A 20,586-nucleotide genomic window follows, 5' to 3' on the forward strand; every position below is an offset into this window, starting at 1 on the left:
TACCTGAAATGACTCCGGACGGGCAAAGACGGAGATTTGTCTTAGACATAGGAAGAGGATTTCCACTGGGGAGATGACGAGGAATCAAATTGGCAACAACAAGAGCCGCTTCAAAGAAAAAAAGAACAGCCGATCAAAAACCCAACATAAGAGTTGCTCCACTGTTTTGAAATGCAGGTTAACTCCTTGAAGAATTTGCCGTTGATGTACTCGCAGTAAAATGATATGTCCGTTGCAAAATTGAAATTCGCAGCTTAAGTTGAAGGGGAAAGCTTCCTGGGATCACCAGCAACTGTCTCTCCAAGCAAAGAACACAGGAGTGCGTTACAAAGACACAAATTGCCAAAATCATCAGCATATTTTGCTCGTAGAACTAAAAATTTTGCTTGGATATAGCCTTCTGCCCAGCCCGTTGTAGAACCAGTAAATTGCCGATTGCGAATAAGTTGTCGAATGTTGTTTGGGAGAAAGTTGAAATCGTTTCATGTAATTTGGGACATTGCTGATGTCGAAAACCTCCTTTTCCTCCTGCACAATGCTCGAACGGCGCTGAAACAGAAGCAATGTCAAGAACGTTCACAAACAAGCGAGTTTAAACAGAAATTTCAACTATATTTAATAGCTTGAAAGCAAACCAATCTTAATTCTTCTTAATTCTTACCAGCCGTCAGTAAGACCGGTACAGAAATCCAAAACGAAGGTGTTTTTTATCCAAGGGATTTTCGACCGTTAACAACGAACTTTCAAAGATCCACTCTTCTACCTTGGATCAATCACTTTTTTACGCTTCCTTATGGAACCTTCTTGCTTTGACTTTTCAAGCAGCAAAGTATAGCACAGCACAGCATCATTCAGTTTAGCTTTACTCAATTCCACAAAAACAAACAACTGTTCCTTGGATACGGAAACACACTTTTCGTTGATGACATACTTTTTCTTGTTTACATTTTCATCACTTAATTTCAATGATTCTCTTTAGGAACGTAATTTGCCTGATGAAGATAAAACTCATACTATTTATCGGTGTTACCTCAGAAGTAACTGATAGTATCGAGTCCATTGTCGGGAGTTGAGAGCTCCCTATCGATGAAACAAAAGGGAAGAAAGAAAAGCGTCAAGTAGCAAGTATCTAATGTGAGCCATCATATTTCATAAGGAGCTTACAATCCTTCATAAGGAAGAGATAAAGCTCCTTGGAGCCTCTATTGACATTGTCAACTCTTAAGGATACTACCACTCCAAACCTGAAGAAACGAAGATTTCATGACATTATAAGTAAAAAAAGGATTTTCATAGGAGTTTTTTTGTATCTTGTTTAGGCTTTTTGTGGCCTTTTTTTTCTGGCCTATATTAGAATCGTTTATTTTGTTTATTGTAAAGAGAAAAGAAATAGCATAAATTATGACTCTTGAAAGAATGGACGAGTTAGAGTCTATGGAAACTTCCTATTCTAAGAGCATAGCGAGCTCAACTCATGATGGCATTAGTAACACGGAGAAAAAGCATAGTTTACAACAGAACATTGATAGTCTCGAGTCAGAAGGCGTAGTCGAGACGGGAGAAGTAGTCAATGTCATTAACAAAAGCGTTGAAAAAGGTGCACTCAAAAAAATGGACCTCGTCATTTCGCCCATCATCGCCTTTTTGTATTTGATGGCCTTTTTGGATCGCTCAAACATTGGCAATGCTTCTGTCGCTGGCATGACAGAGGATTTGAATCTCTATAATGAACGACTCAATGTTGCCATTAGTATCTTTTATGTCCTGTACATACTCGTCGAAACGCCCAGCGTCATTCTTGTAAAACACTTCCGACCCTCCCGCATGCTGGCCTTCATTTCATTTGCATGGAGTATAGTTGTCCTATTTTCTGGTTTTATTTCTAGCTATGGCGGTCTCATCGTTACCCGCCTTATTCTTGGTCTGCTGGAGGGCTGCTTGTTTCCTGCCCTCAATCTTTATTTGACTACTGTTTACACGAGAGAAGAACAGTGCCAGCGTCTATCTTACTTGTTTTGCGCTTCTGGCTTAGCTGGCGCCTTTGGTGGTCTCTTTGCCTACGCTCTTGAACAAGTCCATGTCGGTAATAAAGCTGGTTGGCAATGGATTTACATTGTAGAAGGCTTAATTTCTTTTATAGGGGTTCCTCTTTCACTCTTTTTACTACCCGACGACATGGAAAAGTCTTGGTTCTTGAATCCTCAAGAAAGACAAGTTGCTAGTCTTCGCAAGGAAGCTAATCTACGATACTTGGGTCAACAGAAATTTGAATGGAAAGAAGTTCGCAAAGCTTTCAAAGATCTCAAGGTATATGTATCTGCTACTAGTCAGTTTTGCGCAGATATGGTCTTGTATGGCTTTTCCTCCTTCTTACCAACTATTGTCAAAGGAATAGGATTTACAGGTCTTCAATCAAATTACATGACAATCCCTGTATATATCGCCGGAGTTATTGCTTTTCTCATAGCTGCAAATGCCTCGGATCGTACAAAGATTCGTTCGCCCTATTTAATAAGTGCTTCTATCATTGCAGCCGTCGGCTACATAATTCTTATAGCTAGCAATTCAAATGCAGCCAAGTTCACAGCTTGTTTTATTGTCGCCATTGGTTGCTATATAGGCCCAGGCATGAATTTGGGTTGGCTCAACAATAATGTTGCAGGACACTACAAACGAGCGACTGCAATTGGAATTCAACAAACCATTGCCAATAGTTCTGGTATTGTTGCCGGTCAAATATACCGGTCCACAAATGCTCCCCGGTATATTCTGGGTCATTCTTTTACCCTGGGTTGTGTTTTAGTAGGTTTAATCGGTTATATTGTCCTATTCTTTTCCTTAAGAAATGCTAATAAAAAACGTGACGAACGATGTGCCCGTGGTGAGTATGATCCTACTTTGACTGGAGATTATGCTGATGATTTTCGCTACTATTTGTAAACAATTATTACATATTTTTACCTATCACGAACTATTTCTATTAGATTCCTTATTTGAATACCCTTTTGCATTCTTATTAGGATAACGACCTTGTTCTTCTCTTTCATGTACTTCTAAATATTCCTATCCCGTCGTGGTCTAGTGATGATTTTGTTCTGTATTCTCGTGTACTTTGGTTTTACAGATAATTTAATTAAATTTAGGTCTATCAAACATTAAGTATCATTATATCAAAAAATAGAACAAGTGTATCAAATAAATTGAGAAGGAGTATGAAAAAAACCGAAATAAAGACAAAAGAACAAGTAGTGTACAAGAGATAAAAGGACTATCGCTCTTACAAACAATTAAAGATTTCGGAAAGTAAAGCACCTGTTCCCCAACCTCCTTCAATATCTAAAAGTTTTTTTAGGACTGAAGCCAACTTCACAATACCATCAGAAGTATCCCAAGCTTCCATAAGAATCTGGCGACCGCTAAAGCAGACTGTTATTTGTTTCCGCAAGAAGGCTGTATTTGTATGAGTGAACAGCGTATTGGATCGACAATCTTTCAAGAGGTATAAGCCTTGAAGAACCAACCGAAAGACAGCAAAGTGAATGATCGGTATGTCAAAATTGGAATTTTGCAAGACGACTGACGCATGATCAAGTGCCCATAAAATCCCTTCCAGAGCCAGACTTATGTTGTAAAACTCAGGAAAGGTATGAAAATGAGCGTCGTCACTTTCTACAGAATTTCGAAAGAAATGAACAGCACTCTTTAAATCATAAAAGGACTTTGACATAGTCAACAAAGGATCATGAAGATGTAAATACGTTCGTACTAGATTCCATAAACTAACAAATAGCGACAAAACTTTCTTGTTTTTAATGGAGCATTCAATACTCATGCGTAAATGTTGAAGCATAGCCTCATATACCTGCTTAGAGGATTTCAAAGAGCCAATAACATATTCTTTCTTTACATCGTTACGGATTAGCTCATAGATAGCACAAAGGAGAGCTAGACCAGTGATTCTTGTTTCCTTTAAGGCAATAGGTCCATAAGAGAGCTTGCCTAAGCAATCGTGGAAGGAAGGAGATGTCTGCTTCCACTGTTCTCTTTGCAAGGAATTAGCAGATTCCCAAAAAATTTCATCAATGGGAAGGGGCAGTTGAAGTTCTTGAAAAGAAAGGGAAGGGTTTCGGTTGAAAAAGGCAGCCAGAAGATATTCTAAAATATATGTACAAAAGATGATACGTTTCATAGATTCATAATCAATAAAAGCGGAAAGGGAAGAATTCTCGGGAATAGAAGGAAGGGCCGTCCAGCCCAGTACTCGAAAATCATAAACCAGATCGCGAAGTAAGGCTTGACCAATACTAGCAAAAGTGGAAGTTTTTTCAAAAAGGGAGGAGATGCAAAACAAGAAGCGAGCCTGAATCACCCAAAGGCTTGTGCTCTTTTGAATGTCGCTTTGAGTATAGAGCTGCAACAAGTGAAAGCCGCTGTCCCAAAACAAAAGGCCCAAAGTAGCATCGCTTTCAATACCAGTGGAATGACAACCGATCAAGCTAACTGAACGTATAAATGAGGCGGCAGTACCTTCGATGTGAAAAGAGGGATGGTGCAAAATGGGGAGAATGGGATGAAACCATTCAAAGTAACTCTCGATATAATGGCCAAGAAAGTCAGAAGGGAGGAACGGAAGGACGGTGAAGTAGGGCCGTAGATTGGGATGATACGTTTTCGGAAGATCGACGGCATCAAAAGACGGGAGAACAATTTTCATATTATCGGGATGTTGTCCATTGGTTTTAGTTTTGGGGGGAAGTTGTTCGTAAGCAAGATGAGAAGAAGAGTTTGGGAGGACACCAGAGTGGTGTCGCTGTATGTGTCGTTTGAGAAGATCCGTTCTCTTGCATGATTGTTGACAATACTCACAATGGATACTTTTTGTATCATCATGTGAAAGTTTATGTCGGGTGAGGTTTTCAAGGCGGGTGAAACGCTTTTCACAAAGATCGCAAATAAAGGGTCGTTTGTGAAAGCCATCTAGATCTTGACTGTTTTTTCGCTTGGTGCCTGTCCCATCGTTGGGATTGTCACTATTGTTAGTGGAGGAAGAGGACATGCCACGAGGTCCCCCAAACGGGAGTATGAAAGAGAGTATAAAATAGAAATTAGGAAAGAAATAACCGAAAGTAGGAAGACCAAACGTCTCAACAATATTTAAAGAAAACTACAGAGAAAGAAATGGGGAGAGAGAAAACAAACAAAGAACCCAGACATACGATGGAGATTGTTGATGGATAAAGACACAAACGCTGTATTCCTACAATGTTCACAAAAGTCGCTTGCTTCCCAGAAAAGCAGGAGTACTTGGGACACAAGAGGTTTGGGAGGTATCAAGTTCAATTGTTTGGTACGAAAAATAACAGCAAGATAAACCAATTGCTACGCTGGATCAAACCAAATTTGATTGGGAAAGACTCGAATGGTCGTACGTGCGCGATCGTCGATATGCATCACTGAATTGATACTACAAAGCTCGATAAGATGAGAATGAGAATAAGAGATAAGCTGATGAAACATCATTATTCTAGGAGCTCTGGCCTAGGCCGAAATGATGGAAAGCTTCAATTACGGGCCTCCTTGGTCCAGTATGGCTGTAATTTTATAACGTACGTATACGAATTTTAAGCAGAAAAGAGGCGAAACTCGTCTACATTTTGGTTCTCATAAATCGGAAACTTTCGATATAGGCATTTATTCATTCATCCTCCTTATCATCCTTGTAACAAAGAACACACATCCTTTTCATATCTGAACAATCCAAACGAGGTTTCTACTCCTCGGAATTGCCTAGGTGAAACTAAAAGTAGTAGTTGGTTGCATTCCTTATGGAGGTGAGGAAGGAGGGTCGTTTTTTCCAACGGCAAAAATCTCTATGGGTTCTTTTATTTCTTATTCTTATTTCTTATTTCTTATTTCTTTTTATTTATTCATCTTTGATTTCCCTTGCTTTTGCCATGGTTCAACCAACCACCAAAAGACCAATCTTATCAGTAAGAAAAACACACTATGGAGGAGACATTGCATCGCGTCGTACTGACCTCTTGGACGTCAATGGTCTATCAATCTTCCCGATATCCTTAATATCTCTGGAGTGTCGATGACGATGATAATGTTGGTAAAAAAAGGTCTCTCTCGAGTTGGGAAAAGAGAACGAAATTCCTGACGAGAACCGCATGATCTTGACTGACACTATTCTTAGTTTTTCAAGACACTACAAAAAGGTCAGCTTCTCTTTTTGCTCCACTGCAGTATTTCACAAGGTAAGGTAAAAAACCTCAACCTGTAGGACTTTTCTGCGCAATTTATTTTTTTTGATTCTTTTTTCTTTTCATTCTCCATTCTCATACAATCCCTGTTTGTTCTCTTGTGTTTCTTTTTTTTTGTTTTGTTTTTTATTTTCACCCGTTGATTCCTTTCCTTAATCCATTTTCTATGATTCATCCTTCTTTTCCTATCGATAAAGGCCTCCGAAGAGAGCTCATGGAGCACTTGATCGATATTCTGCATCAGCGCTGCAAGGATATTCCTGGAACGCAACTCTACGTTTTGGCCTTCAGCTTTGACCGATTTGCTCAAATCAAATCCTCCACCCTGCAGGTATACATTCAACATTATCAACAAAAATTCGAAAGCTATAATGCTACTCTCCCACATATGGCTCTCCCTTATATGCACCCTTCATTCTTAACAAATTCATCATCCCAACACGTCAAATCTCCTATAGCAGGCCCTTTTGCTACCAATATAACTTTCTCCACCCCTTCGCCTTCTTCGTCTTCTTCCACCCCAAGTAGTATTGACTTTCAATCAGCTTCAGCTTTCCAAGACACACACTTCAAACAACGCCTCCCTTTCCCTCAGCCTCTCTCTTTTTCTTCCTCTTTTCAAGATCCCTCGCCATATTCTAGCTTCGTAAATCCCTCCATAGAAACCCGTTCTTCGTTTTTCCCTATCCCTTCCAATACCGAATCTATTCACAAGGAGCCGCCTAGTGAGTCTTATCTCGAAGGCGAGGACTGCAGTGCCTCATATAACTCTAATTACACGGACCAATTTTTCTTTTTTAATGATCATGATCTAACCTTTCCTACTGAAGCAGTCTTTCCCACGTCTCCTTTTATGCAAAACGAAGATTCAAGTGCCTTTTTGCTCATCCCTTGAATCCGCTCCTGGCCATTCATGGTCCTCTAATTTTTTTGCTCCTGCTTTCTCGAACAGTCTGCTTGAATAGCTCGCTTCGTATTACTTTGTCATCTCGTTTGTCCTTCATAATGCTTGTTTATGTATATATTCCCCAACCGATATTTTCTTCATTAATCACTTAATTTACATGCCTGATTCTTCGCCTCTCCTTTCCGGTGTTCTTTCCTGTGTTTTGAGTTCTGCTTTATGATAATGATGATTCGAGTCTTTATCATTTAAACATGAATCATCCATAATTTACAATACAATGTGCTATTAGTTTTCCAAAACATTTTATTCTCTCGTAAAATCATGATAGTCATTATTAGCCTTATTTTTAATATCATTAAATTCAATTGTAGTACATCGACAGAAAAATCCATCTCTCATATCCTCTTTTTGTTTTCATGCTGAGTCTGCTATTAAGCGTTAATTTGTGTGCTGTATATAGTGTCGTTGGGACAAACTTCCGTTCGCCCGAAAAGCAGAATTATCCACAAATTTCGATTCCTTGTTCTCGATCCTTTCGCTCGCCAATCCATATCCTCCACCGCCAGGTGTATGGATTTCAATATGATCACCAGCAGCTATGTGGCATGTGTTCCTTCCACCCAAGTTAATTCTCCGGACTTTTCGTTTGCCTTCTTCATCTATCCAGTACTTTACCCAGATATTCTTCCCGCATTTCGCATCTTCACCGCCTTTCATGCCATAAGGATGATATGCTCGTCGCTCAGACAAAATTGACAACGTGACTGGAATGCGGAACTCAATATCTCGGACAACACCATCTCCTCCTTTGTATTTCCCTGCACCTCCAGAATTTTTACGGATACTAAATTCTTTAAGAATGACAGGATAACGGCGCTCAAAGACTTCTAAATCAGTAATTCGAGTATTGGTCATATGGGTGTGAACACCAGAAGTACCATCCATACCATCACATGCACCTGAGCCACCACATATGGTTTCATAATATCCAAATCCCGGAACAACTTCTCCAGTCTCATGGTTTCTTCCCCCCATACCGAATGTCAAGTTATTTGTATCTCCTTGACTAGCAGCACAGGCTTGGAAAGCTTTCAGAATTGTATCTGTGATCCTTTGAGAAGTAAGAACATTACCACCAACAACGGCTGCGGTTTCAGAAGGCTTAAGGAAACAATTGTCAGGAATTTTGACCTTAATAGGTAACAAGCAACCTTGGTTTAAGGGAATATTCTCAGATACTAAAACTCTTAAACAATAGATTATAGCACTGTAAGTTACTGCTTCAGGAGCATTGGTATTGCCATAAACCTCTTCTGTAGTGCCATCAAAATCAAAGATAGCATCACCTGTTTTACCGTCTATCGTAATCCGTAAAGAAATTCGAGAACCATCATCCATAAAGTCTTCAGCGTAAAGATCTTGCTCTTCAAATGTCTCCCGCACTTTAAGTAAGAGCTTACGCACAGAACTTTCAGCATTGTCCTGAATAGCCTTCATGTAACGTAAGACAGAATTTTTACCATACTCTTTAATAAGAGTAGTGATGAGATTAATACCTTTTTGATTTGAAGCTACTTGGGCTTTCAAATCATTTAAATTATCACGTAGGCATCGTGTACCAGATCCGCCTTCTACCTTTCCTGGCTCACTATAAAGCAGATCAATCATTTTTTCTTCCTGGAAAACACCATCAATAAGTAATTTTTCGCTCTTAATACTAGCTCCTTCTTCTGAAAGTTCTTTACTGGTGGAAGGCATACTACCAGGCAATATACCACCAATGTCAGCATGATGAGCTCGAGATGCAACGTAGAAGATAATTTCTCCATCTTCGAAATAAGGGGTAATGGTAGTAATATCTGGCAAATGAGTTCCACCAAAGCTGGGATGATTAGTTACCAAAACATCACCTGGATTCAAGTTTCCTTTGTTCAACATTGCCTGCTTACGCACGCAAGTGGACATAGAACCTAAATGAACAGGCATATGTGGTGCATTTGCGACCAAATCTCCGTTGGCATCGAATAAAGCACAAGAGTAATCAAGTCTTTCTTTCACGTTAGTCGAAACACTTGTTTTTTGAAGAGCACGACCCATTTGCTCAGCGACAGCCATGAATCGTGAACCTAAAACGGAAAGATAAACAGGATCGATAGCTTCCGCCTTAGCAAGAGAATCATCAGAAACTCCTTCCTTCGATAAAATGTCAATTAGTACATGAGAATGAAGGATTCGAGCTACGGACCCTGGAGGAATTACTATGGTTTGCGTTTTGTCTACGATAATCGCAGGTCCGGCAATTTCAACCCCAGTAGGCAAGTTTTCCAATAAGTAGATAGGGCAATCCATACGCTTTGAATCAAAGAAAACCTTTTTAGAAGTAGATGATAGTGATTTTGAAACTGGTGTGAATTTTAACTCTTTTAATTGAGCATCAACGCTGGGTTCCTTGTGTTCAAAACTTTTACCAGAAGCACGAACGCGAATATCGTCGATGATGATCTCTTTATCGAAAAGAAATCCAAACTCTTGCTTGTGCCTTTCTAGAAAAGCTTGCTTGAAATTCCAAGATTCGGCAGGTTTGGTAATCATTAACGGGCTGTCTGTTCCTTGGTAACGAAGATTCAAAAAAAGTTCATAGGAGATTTTTTCATCAGCAAATCCTTGCTCGTTCAGGCTCTTCCGTGCATTCTCAATAATTCTTTTGAAACGCTCCTGAATTTCTGGAATTATATCGGAAGTAAGTAAGAAGGAAGCCGGTTCTTGAGCCTCAGACACAACATCGGCTAAAGACATTCCATATGCTGAAAGAATAGAGCTGTATTTGTGCACGAGAACTTGAGAAATACCTAGGGACTGAGCAATAGCAACACAATGCTGACCACCAGCACCTCCAAAGGAGGTCAAGCGATGAACAGAAATATCATGTCCTTTAGCCTCAGTTAATGAACGGATGGGGCGAGCCATGGTTTCGTTAGCTATTTTGATAAAACCATAAGCAACTTCATCCACGCTCATTTTTTGAGATTCTGAAATACTAGAATTAATTTCGTCGGTTAATTCTTGAAATTTTTTGTGAGTAGCCTCCACATCAAGAGGTTGATCTTCAGTAGGACCAAAAATTTTGGGGAAAGATTCAGGAAGAAGCCTACCTAAAAGTAGATTAGCATCCGTAACAGTCAAATAGCCGCCCTTTCTATAACAAACAGGACCAGGATGTGCGCCAGCACTCTCTGGGCCAACTACAAATAACCCGTGTTTCCAAAACAATCTAGAGCCACCACCGGCAGCAACAGTATTGATATCCAGCTGAGGAGATTGAATAGTAACGCCCGCAGTAGTAGTCTCAAAGACATGTTCATATGCACCACCGTAACGAGATACATCCGTTGAAGTACCACCCATGTCAAATCCGATGACCGGGATGTTAGTGTTCTCATCATAAGAAGTAAGAGCAAATCCGACGACACCACCAGCAGGACCGGATAATATGGCTCGAAGACCAGAAAATTTGTTAACATCGGCAAGGCCTCCATCACTCTGCATGAATTCACAGCGAACACCTTTAGGATGTCCCTGGGTTTTAAGTCCGTGTAAGAAACCTGATTGAAATCCAGACAAGTAACGACGGACCACGGGAGACAGGTATGCATCGGCAGTGGCAGATGTGGCTCGAGGAACATACTTAATCATAGGCATCAATTCTGTAGACAAACTGATATTGGAGAAACCAAGCTCTTTGGCGAGCTTGCCTAAAGCGATCTCGTGATCAGGAAAAGTAAAACTGTGTGCCAAACAAATGGCAACGCTGGTAAATCCTTCATCCCTTAAACCCTGTAAATCCTTTCGGACCGCATCTTCGTCGATTTTCTTTAAAATGCGTACAGCCTCTCCAGAACGGCCGAGCACCAAAGATGAGTCAGAGCCATCAATATTTGTTTTATAGCTGGTAGGGTCCTCAACAAAATCTTCTAAAGTAACTCGTTCATCGACTTCTATAACCTTTGAATACAAGACATCAGGTCTACGAATAGCCAACTCAAAAATGTTGGGACGGGACTGATTGCCAATAATAAGACCATCTTTGAAGCCTTTTGTAGTAACGAAGGCACATCGTTCTCCTTTACGTTCCAGTAAGGCATTCGTAGCAACCGTAGTACCGCAACGGAGATGACTAATGCAACTGGTGTCTAGTTTTTCATTCCTAGGAATATGTTTACCATGGTAAATCTCCAAAACACGTCGTACAGCTTCAATGGAAGCATCTTCATAATTATTTGGGTCTTCCGAGAGTAATTTTATTACAATTGGCTCTCGCGAATCATCTGTCACAGTAGCGATTACATCGGTGAATGTGCCACCGCGGTCAATATGGATCTTTAGACTCATTTTTAATTCTATGCAACAACAAAGGCAATGAAAAGGACAAACAAAAAATATATAATAAGAACAAATCTAAGGAATATAAACAGAAATTTTTCCAAGCACGCTATTTACGTGCGCAAATACGCCAGTATTTATAGATGGTGTAGCATACAGATAACGGTGGAGCGTCTTTGATGTTGTTTCATGATGCTAGATAACGGAGGAGCAGTTAGTGGAGCTCCCTAAGTGGAAGGTTCGTAAAAATCTTGATACTATCAACCATTTCGTATCGTATCTTATAAATAAGTAAGAATGTAGGCAATTACGATGATTGATTTACATTGTTATTAAAATAAATGCCTTCAAATGTTAAGCTGTTCGTTCTCGGCTAATAAAACGGGGCAACATTGATTTATTATGGCTGTTCTTGTTGGCATTATTGAGTCTCTTTTAACAAAAGTAGAAAAAAGCTGCCAAACAAGGACCCTTTACTGCAATCTTTAAATGAAACTGAGTCCTAAACGAATGTATTGTCGACAATGATTGTAATTGTTACTTCGACTGAGCATGTCACCTTCTGCGTGACATGTTACTTGTTCTTTGCCAAAATCTTATAAACAAAATGAGTAATACTGGTAATACTTCATCTCAATTTTAGGGATTTAACATTATGGAAAGGTCGTAGCGGATTTGCACCTTCATAAATTCCCCATAATTTATGAATTGCAAGATAGATTCAAACGGTGTAAATACATGAAATTAATATACAAAACTTTTGTCTGAGCTCGGATAGTAAAACTGAACATTATGTTTCTCTCGAAATTTCACCGTATGACGGTTTGCTTCTAAGTAGCACCTTTTTGCAATAATCATTGACATTGATCCATAATTCTCGTTTATGAGGATATCTCAGTAACGGGGTCGAGCCATTGCTATATAGAGTTATTCGATTCATAGTGGTTAATGCTTTTATAATGAATGGAGTTGAATTTCCTAATACGAAAGCAGTTCCGGATCGCTCAATAGTATTGACGTGAGCTTGAACCCATCAGTAGTATATCGTTTTAAGGTGAATAGCAAGACTTTAGAAATTATCTAAATGAAAATGAATTCCTAAACCAAAAACACACAAAAATTGAACAAACTACTGACCACTTAAACCTAGCGGTTATTCCTATTTATTATAAATTACAATCTTTATATAACCCTATAGAAGCAGCGCCCATTCACAACTTAAAAACAACATTTTAAATCATTTGCTTCAACAAGCTGTTAATGTGTTCATCACGTTTACCGGCATCACCGCCCTCAATGAAGTGGGTGAACTTGCGTTCTCTGAAACCACCCAAAGGAGAGGAAAGCTTGAAAGGCCAGATGAAGTTGGAAGCTTGTTTGAAGTTGGGACCAACAGTGTAAATTTCATGAATCAAGTCTTCGATGGAGTAAATGGAGTACTTGCCCAAAGCAGCCTCGATGATGGCATTTTCAGAGAGATGAATGCGTTGCTTGTTAACCTTGCCAAAACCACGCTTATAAACCAATTCACGGACAGCCTTACGGTTGGGAACGCCATAAGTTACATAAGGCTCAACAACTTGGAGCATTTCCTTGGTAGCCTTGTTGAATTTGATGAAGACACCGCTGTTAATTTGCAAGAGACGCAAGAGTTGCATAATCTTACGGGCCTTGGGAGGGATATTGTTGATACCACGGATACGGACAACGAAGACCAACTTGGGCTCTTCAGGAACATAGAAGTTGCCCTCGGCACGAGCCTTACGAGCGAGCTCAATTTGCTCACGCTCAGCAGCACGGTATTCAGCCTCATAAGCTTCAGCACGCTTAGCAATAAGTTCACGCTTCTTTTGGAGACCCTATTCCTGGTCAGCATACTGAATCTGTAATGATAGAAATTATCTGAGCAAGGTAATGAATAGTTGGACTCTTGTAAGGTACGATCAATTGTCAACCAAATTGTATTACTCCAATTGTGCAACATCTACTACTTCTTGCACTAATCATTATGTTTCCAACCATCTGCTCTAACTATTTTTGGGTATACTTACAGATTTCTTTTCAGCAGCAGCAGCAACGCGCTGTTCACGAGCTTGCTCCTGAGTCTTAGTCTTCTTGCGAAGAGACTCAGGTGCAAAAATAGAGGCTACAGAAGGGACGGTCGAGGAGGCAACCATTGTCGGCAAAAATCGAATTTGGCACATGTTTGTTTTCGTACTACATACCAACCGTGACTGTTTAGCAACCCTACCCTAAATACGAGAAATGGAGTTAGAGCTCGTTTGAAGGAGCTCTAACGCGAGAGAACGATAAATAGGTACAATATAGACGCGACCTTTATTGTTTACATCCAGGAGCATATCTCAGCGCGTTCAACCATTCAGAAATAGGGAAACAAGGAAAGGCTTTTCCACTGAAAAAATTTTTTACTGTTAAGAAATCGTTATAACTTAGGTCGTGAAGGGAGGATCATGCGAAAAAGAAATGCGACAGTAAACTCGAACTCAAAATTTGCTGAACTTCGTGCATTACGTGAAGCTGGAAAAACTAGAGCTACCGTTTATGAAAATAAAGAAGAAGATAATCTTTACGACAAAGTCTCAGAGGAAGAATACTTGAAGGTTGTACGACAGCGTTTAGATCAAGATGACTTTGTGGTAGATGACAATGGTGCAGGATACGTTGACAATGGTTACGACGAATGGGACCGCGGTTATGACGATGATGAAGAGGAAGCTGAAGAAACAGGGTCGTCAAAAACAAAAAAGAAAAGTAAGTTGCCATATGCTAAACTTGAATGTCTCACTTGACATAAAAGACTCTCGCCGTAGTAACCCCTTTTTCATCAATTGAATATACTAACCTATGTCAAGAAACTAAGCATGCTTTAGCGGACAATAACAGTCAGCCTATTAGCTCCTTTTTCAAAGCCAAGCCCATTCAACCTAGTAATCATAGTACGAAGCATCAGTCCAACAATGATGATGACTTCATGGCTCAAATATTGGGTTCAATTGATCAAGATCTAATGGATGCCCCGTCTACCAAAAGTAAGCTCTCGAAAGGTAAAGCCCAGACGACGCCTACAGTTGATAAGAAACCATCCACAAACCTTTTTTCAAATCCAAATATCACGCAGTCATCATCAGCAATAGAAAATGAACCTACTGCTTCTTTAGCAACTCGTCAACCTCAAAGTACGGAAGATGTAGCAGTTCCAAGCTCTCCGATACTTGCCGATGATGAAGAAGCCCTTGTAGACGATATCGAAATGGAGCCAGTGCTTCCAGAAAAACCTGAAGATTCCAATCAACTTGAAGAAAATGATGCTTCAGTCCGAGACTTAAGCGCGGCAACCACCCTGGATAGACCAGCCGTGGAACCTGTTCTTCCAGCTACACCCATTCTCCCATCTTCTTTTGCACCACCTTTGTCATCCGAGTTAGATACCTCTGCCTTTACGGAGCTTAACTCTCACCTACGCAATTTAGAAGTCCCCGATCCTGCGACTATCAACAAAGGTCATCGTGTCTCTCCCAGCGATATAGTAGAACAAGATGGATCTTTAAATTTTTTCTGGTTGGATTATACAGAAGTATTTGGCAGCCTCTGCCTGTTTGGAAAAGTTTATGATAAAAAATCCAAGAGCTTTGTCTCTTCATTCGTAAAAATTGATGGTATTATGCGATCTTTATTCTTTTTACCAGCTTCTTCTAATAGTCAACTATCATCTTCCTTGGATCAACAGAAGGCAGTGTATGATGAAGTCTCGGGATTTCTTTCCAAGTTAGGCGTAAAAGAATGGAAGTCCAAATTAAGCAGGTATAAGTATGCATTTGAGTTAGAGGACGTTCCAAAGGAGACCGATTACTTAGAAGTTTTATATTCTTATTCTTACCCTCAACTTCCTTCTGATCTCAAAGGTAACACATTCTCTCATGTATTTGGTACAAACACTTCTTTGTTTGAACAGTTTGTCCTCACGCGAAGAGTTATGGGACCCTGTTGGCTAAAGATACAAAACCCAAATTTTGATTCCGTACGGAATGCTAGTTGGTGCCGTGTGGAAATCGGCTGTTCTTCTCCTCAAGGAATATCAGTAGCAATTGACTCAAAATTACCCCAGACACCTCCTCTTACAGTGATGAGTTTGGCTTTCCGTACTCTTATAAATCCCGCATCAAACAAACAAGAAATGGTTATGATTAGCGCTAGAGTTTACGAGAATGTTCAGATTGATCGAGGACTTTCAGCCAACGATATGCCATCGTTTACATTTACCATTATTCGTCCGCTTAAACAGATTTTTCCTAACGGTTTTGAAAATATGGCTCGCAATCATAAACCCCCTATCTACTGTGAAAGATCTGAGATTTCCTTATTGAATTCATTCATAAGTAAAATACAGAATTACGACCCAGATGTTTATGTGGGTCATGATTTTGAAACTATGTATTCGGTTCTACTTTCTCGGTTAAAAGACCGTAAAATTCATAATTGGCATAGCATTGGGCGTCTTCGTCGAGGTGAGTGGCCGCGCTCTTATAATAGGAGTAGTCAACAATTTGTGGAAAGACAAGTTGCATGTGGAAGATTAATAAGTGACCTTTCTAATGACTTTGGAAGATCCATGGTTAAAGTACAATCTTGGAGCTTGTCCGAAATTGTCCAGAAAGAATTAAACATTAAAAGGCAGGATATCAATCAAGAAAAGGCTTTACAGTCATGGACCGATACAGCTCGTGGTTTGCTTGATTATGTTACCCATTGTGAGATTGACACTTATTTTATCGCAGCTGTAGGATTTCAAATACAAATGTTGCAACTATCAAAAAATCTAACTAATATCGCCGGTAACTCATGGGCTAGAACTTTGGCTGGTACCCGAGCTGAAAGAAACGAATTCATTCTTTTGCATGAGTTTAAGAAAAATGGTTATGTTGTTCCAGATAAACAGTATAACAACAGAAGGAACGTCGATATTCTCGATCTTGAAGATTCAGAGTTTCAGGAAGAAACACCGGGAAAGAAAAAAGATAAGTATAAAGGTGGTTTAGTTTTTGAACCTCAGAAAGGTCTATATGATACATGTATATTAGTTATGGATTTCAATAGTTTGTACCCTAGTATTATCCAGGAGTACAACATCTGCTTCACTACGGTACAACGCTCTGCTCCTACGAAAGATGGCGAAGATCAAATTCCTAATATCCCTACCGCTTCAAGTGAGCAGGGAATTTTCCCTCGTCTAATCGCAAATTTGGTTGATCGCCGTAGACTAATTAAAGGCCTGTTGAAAGATAAAACGGCTAACCCAACTCAGCTATTACAATGGGATATTCAGCAGCAAGCACTTAAGCTGACGGCTAACTCAATGTATGGTTGTCTAGGCTATACCAAATCTCGTTTCTATGCTCGACCCCTCGCTGTTTTAATTACTTATAAAGGAAGAGAAGCATTAATGAACACAAAAGAACTTGCTGATGCTATGGGGCTGCAGGTTATTTACGGTGATACGGATTCTGTTATGCTCAATACGAACGTTGCTGATAAGCAACAAGCTATTATAATTGGTAACGAATTTAAAGAAAAGGTGAATGAAAGATACAGGAAGCTAGAAATCGACATCGATAATGTTTATCAAAGAATGCTACTACATGCTAAAAAAAAGTACGCTGCTTTACAGGTTGATGATAAAGGAAATTCAGTATTAGATGTAAAAGGTCTTGATATGAAGCGTCGAGAATACTGTATGCTTGCAAAAGAAGCTAGCAAATATTGCTTGGATCAGATCCTATCTGGGGAGCTTACAGAGACGGTCGTCAGTAATATACACATCTATCTTTCTGATTTCGCTGATCAAATGAAGAATGGAAACTTTACAGCAAATAAATTTATTATCTTTAACCGCCTAGGCAAAAATCCCGAAGACTATCCGAATGGTAAAACAATGCCTTTTGTACAGGTAGCATTAAAAAAGAAAGCAAAAGGAGAGAATGTACGAGCTGGGGATGTGATACCTTTTATCATCACGGGCTCCGACGCAGAAGGACATCCTGCTGATCGTGCTCGTAGTCCACAGGATGTTATGAACCCAAATAACAACATAACTATCGATTATAATTATTATCTGACACATCAAATTCTTCCTCCTATTGAAAGAGTTATTGCACCTATCGAAGGCACCAACCGCGCTCGTTTAGCTGAATGTTTAGGACTGGATCCTAAAAGATATTATACATATGAAGCATCAGAGTCATCAGCTTTTGAACGATACGAAAGCACTTTATCGGATGACCAGAGGTTTATCAATGTTTCACCGATGGTTTTAAGATGTCCCAGCTGTTTTGCGGTCTCATTTACGATGCCTAGTATTAAATCACTGCAAGAAACGTTATTTGTGAATACAGTTGAATGTGATTGCGGCTTTGAGTACCCCACATTGACAATCGTTTTGCAGTTCACTACTCAAATTCGATACTTTATAAATCTTTACTATGAGGGTGTTTTAGTATGTGATGACTCTTCATGTGGAAATCGAACTAGGCAAATGAACGTCTACGGCAAACGGTGTTGCAATGGCAGTTGCCGGGGTAATATGCGGTTTGAATATGATGACAAGATGCTTTACAATCAGATCAAATTTTTGCTGAAAGCCGTGCAAAATACAACTGGCGCAACACGTAACGGCATTTTGCGATGCAATGCGCTGAGTAACAGTCTGTCTAAATTAATGAACAAGAATGCTCGTGAATTTGTAGATATGGCTAGCATTTTTCATTCTTGAACAAATGATAACTAATGAAGCTTCACAATACCCCTTTTTTTGTTTTTCTGCCATCATTTATTTTTGACTACTTTCGTTTCAGTTCGTATGGTGGCCTACTTTTTTACATACAGTTATCCTAGAATGTAGTAGAGAAATAAACATATCTAATTAATTCATTAATAGGTCAATTTTGAATGAAATTTATCGTTTGTAAATTCGTATTATCGTTTATTATGTTATTTAACAATTTCGCTTATACTTACTTACATCGGTTATGGGTAACCCTAACCTAGCAAAGTGTGACTGCTCCCTAGTATACATGTAGAGAAGAATCAGAGGAAGAAACCTGCGGAGTGCCTAACAGATCTTGGAACGGCAACAACAGAAAATGGCTACTAACGTTGGGCCTCAAGTTCGCTCTGGTGAGCTCGTCTTTGGTGTTGCTCATATTTTTGCTTCTTTCAACGATACCTTCGTCCATATCACTGATTTGACCGGTAAGGAAACCATCACCCGTGTCACTGGTGGTATGAAGGTCAAGACCGATCGTGATGAGTCTTCTCCTTACGCTGCGATGTTAGCCGCGCAAGATGCTGCTGTCAAGTGCAAGGAAGTTGGCGTCACCGCTCTTCACATCAAGATCCGTGCTACTGGTGGTACCGCTACTAAGACTCCCGGTCCCGGTGCTCAAGCTGCTTTACGTGCTTTAGCCCGTGCTGGTATGCGCATTGGTCGTATTGAGGATGTTACTCCCATCCCTACCGACTCTACCCGCAGAAAGGGTGGTCGTCGTGGTCGCAGACTGTGAGCACTTTCGTCTCTTCTTTGTCGTACTGTTTGTATGGCTGGTTTGGACAAAGTCCTCGACGTCTATTTGGTTTCTTTTTATAGAAACATAATAAGAAATTTCAGTTGATTTTTAATTACAAGACTGTAAGGATTAAGTAAAGTGATAAGTAGAAAAAAGTAGCAGAACATGGCATTCTTTTAACCTCAATTACTCTCATTGTTGAAATCATCTATCACATAATGTCCAATTTCATGAACTTCTTGGTCGTAATCAATAGCAGCATTGGCATCATCCGCATAATAAGGGGCAGCGTCTTCTGGATTTTCCTGTATGTTGACTACTTCAGAAACAGCATTCACTAAGTTATCTAAAGCATTATTAACTTGGAGAGGAAGGCTGTTGTCCGACTTGCGTTCCAACAGGTTTTCCAGCAAGGACTGCATAAAGTCACCCTCAAAAAGAGCAGAAGTTTCAATGTCACGATCATGTAATGTCTCGAATTGTGATTGGAACAAGCCTATGCAGCCATGATTAGTAGGGTTCTATAAGGGAATAAAAAACGTACCGAGAAAAGTAGAATAATAATCTGGCTCGGTCTCAGCTAACTTATAAGATTGCAATAGCATCTCCAAAAAGTTTTTCCAATGCAATAATGCTGCATAATGGGAAAAAAAAGCGTATGCAAGGTAGGCGAACGAAAATTCAGCTAGTGCTGAAGCATGCTCATTATTCCATACGGATTGTACGAGTCGTTGAAACATAAAAGTTTTGTCAATAGCTTGCAAAGATCTTTCAGGACCTAAGGAAGAGGGAGACCAGCTTTTTCTAACATCGAATTTTGTTAATCGTAATACAGTGTCCTTCTCTGAAGGCTGAAAGAGCTCAGACTCAGCTGCATTTAAATCTATATTTGCGTAAGTAGAAGTATCCATAAAAAACATTGGTCCTTCGCTCTGAAATATCTTCTGTAAATGCTTTTGCTGTATGAATTTCACCAGCTGATCCCAGTTTCCTGCGCAAGTATAGTTATAAAACCTGTCATCATATACACAATCTACTTCCTCAATTAATGCATTCTCGGATGATGCATCGTAAGTAAGTGTGTAAGCAGAAGGTTTCCAAATGAAAAAGAATACTCCAGATACTAAGCCTACACCATTGGAAGGTGTCCAAGTTATAAGATGAAGACCAACAGGGAAGTTTTTCGCACCAGTTAAACTTTTCGAAGGGTAAGAGCATCCATCAATGCCGATATAATATGAATCCGGCCACCTCACAAATTCAATACTCATAGGATCAAAACAAGAGGATCTGACATGTGTCCCACCCTTCCTTGGTGGTAATTCTCAACGAACTGAACGGAAATAGCTTAAGCCCATTCAAAGCTTCAGTGCTGTAGCTCGTTAAACCCGGCGAGGACTGGAGAAAAACAACAGTAAAGAAAGGATGGAAGGAAGCAAAAGAAATTGACAAG

General features: G+C 39.8%; 8 protein-coding genes across 8 annotated transcripts; 4 read left to right on the forward strand and 4 right to left on the reverse strand.

Moving 5' to 3' along the window:
- Positions 1 to 1,401: 1,401 nt before the first annotated feature.
- Positions 1,402 to 2,940, forward strand: SPOG_02030 (nicotinic acid plasma membrane transporter; the record flags this gene model as incomplete). Its single annotated transcript, XM_013167134.1, has 2 exons — positions 1,402 to 2,083; positions 2,141 to 2,940. 2 exons carry the CDS (start codon positions 1,402 to 1,404, stop codon positions 2,938 to 2,940), a joined length of 1,482 nt encoding a protein of 493 aa, XP_013022588.1.
- Positions 2,941 to 3,277: 337 nt separating this feature from the next.
- SPOG_02031 (zf-C2H2 type zinc finger protein) lies at positions 3,278 to 5,056 on the reverse strand (the record flags this gene model as incomplete). Its single annotated transcript, XM_013167135.1, has 2 exons — positions 3,278 to 4,155; positions 4,183 to 5,056. The coding sequence occupies 2 exons, from the start codon at positions 5,054 to 5,056 to the stop codon at positions 3,278 to 3,280; spliced, it is 1,752 nt and encodes a 583-aa protein (XP_013022589.1).
- An 869-nt stretch (positions 5,057 to 5,925) lies between these two features.
- Positions 5,926 to 7,548, forward strand: SPOG_02032 (uncharacterized protein). Its single transcript, XM_013167136.1, has one exon. It carries the CDS (start codon positions 6,433 to 6,435, stop codon positions 7,159 to 7,161), a length of 729 nt encoding a protein of 242 aa, XP_013022590.1. The 5' UTR covers positions 5,926 to 6,432; the 3' UTR covers positions 7,162 to 7,548.
- Positions 7,420 to 11,706, reverse strand: SPOG_02033 (oxoprolinase). The gene has a single exon (XM_013167137.1). The coding sequence runs from the start codon at positions 11,560 to 11,562 to the stop codon at positions 7,612 to 7,614; it is 3,951 nt and encodes a 1,316-aa protein (XP_013022591.1). The 5' UTR covers positions 11,563 to 11,706; the 3' UTR covers positions 7,420 to 7,611.
- A 967-nt stretch (positions 11,707 to 12,673) lies between these two features.
- On the reverse strand, positions 12,674 to 14,263 carry SPOG_02034 (60S ribosomal protein L7). Its single transcript, XM_013167138.1, has 2 exons — positions 13,605 to 14,263; positions 12,674 to 13,412 (listed from the first exon to the last, which is right to left on the reverse strand). The coding sequence occupies exons 1-2, from the start codon at positions 13,755 to 13,757 to the stop codon at positions 12,786 to 12,788; spliced, it is 780 nt and encodes a 259-aa protein (XP_013022592.1). The 5' UTR covers positions 13,758 to 14,263; the 3' UTR covers positions 12,674 to 12,785.
- On the forward strand, positions 13,830 to 18,517 carry SPOG_02035 (DNA polymerase alpha catalytic subunit). The gene is made up of 2 exons (XM_013167139.1): positions 13,830 to 14,325; positions 14,427 to 18,517. The coding sequence occupies exons 1-2, from the start codon at positions 14,025 to 14,027 to the stop codon at positions 18,338 to 18,340; spliced, it is 4,215 nt and encodes a 1,404-aa protein (XP_013022593.1). The 5' UTR covers positions 13,830 to 14,024; the 3' UTR covers positions 18,341 to 18,517.
- Positions 18,472 to 20,462, reverse strand: SPOG_02037 (U5 snRNP-associated protein Aar2). Its single transcript, XM_013167141.1, has 2 exons — positions 19,678 to 20,462; positions 18,472 to 19,629 (listed from the first exon to the last, which is right to left on the reverse strand). The coding sequence occupies exons 1-2, from the start codon at positions 20,402 to 20,404 to the stop codon at positions 19,316 to 19,318; spliced, it is 1,041 nt and encodes a 346-aa protein (XP_013022595.1). The 5' UTR covers positions 20,405 to 20,462; the 3' UTR covers positions 18,472 to 19,315.
- Positions 18,671 to 20,042, forward strand: SPOG_02036 (40S ribosomal protein S14). Its single transcript, XM_013167140.1, has one exon. It carries the CDS (start codon positions 18,711 to 18,713, stop codon positions 19,128 to 19,130), a length of 420 nt encoding a protein of 139 aa, XP_013022594.1. The 5' UTR covers positions 18,671 to 18,710; the 3' UTR covers positions 19,131 to 20,042.
- Positions 20,463 to 20,586: the final 124 nt, after the last annotated feature.

This window comes from Schizosaccharomyces cryophilus, assembly GCF_000004155.1.
Source record: "Schizosaccharomyces cryophilus OY26 unplaced genomic scaffold supercont4.2, whole genome shotgun sequence".
Classification (NCBI taxonomy): Eukaryota; Fungi; Ascomycota; class Schizosaccharomycetes; order Schizosaccharomycetales; family Schizosaccharomycetaceae; genus Schizosaccharomyces; species Schizosaccharomyces cryophilus.

Bases quoted from the DNA above. Each gene is read 5' to 3' on its own strand.
- SPOG_02032 (XM_013167136.1), top strand. From the start codon at position 6,433: ATGATTCATCCTTCTTTTCCTATCGATAAAGGCCTCCGAAGAGAGCTC.
- SPOG_02033 (XM_013167137.1), bottom strand. From the start codon at position 11,562: ATGAGTCTAAAGATCCATATTGACCGCGGTGGCACATTCACCGATGTA.
- SPOG_02034 (XM_013167138.1), bottom strand. From the start codon at position 13,757: ATGTGCCAAATTCGATTTTTGCCGACAATGGTTGCCTCCTCGACCGTC. The intron at 13,413-13,604 runs GTAAGTATACCC...GACCAGGAATAG, and splicing joins CTGCTGCTGAAAAGAAATCT to GGTCTCCAAAAGAAGCGTGA.
- SPOG_02035 (XM_013167139.1), top strand. From the start codon at position 14,025: ATGCGAAAAAGAAATGCGACAGTAAACTCGAACTCAAAATTTGCTGAA. The intron at 14,326-14,426 runs GTAAGTTGCCAT...ACCTATGTCAAG, and splicing joins GTCAAAAACAAAAAAGAAAA to AAACTAAGCATGCTTTAGCG.
- SPOG_02036 (XM_013167140.1), top strand. From the start codon at position 18,711: ATGGCTACTAACGTTGGGCCTCAAGTTCGCTCTGGTGAGCTCGTCTTT.
- SPOG_02037 (XM_013167141.1), bottom strand. From the start codon at position 20,404: ATGAGTATTGAATTTGTGAGGTGGCCGGATTCATATTATATCGGCATT. The intron at 19,630-19,677 runs GTACGTTTTTTA...ATGGCTGCATAG, and splicing joins TTATTATTCTACTTTTCTCG to GCTTGTTCCAATCACAATTC.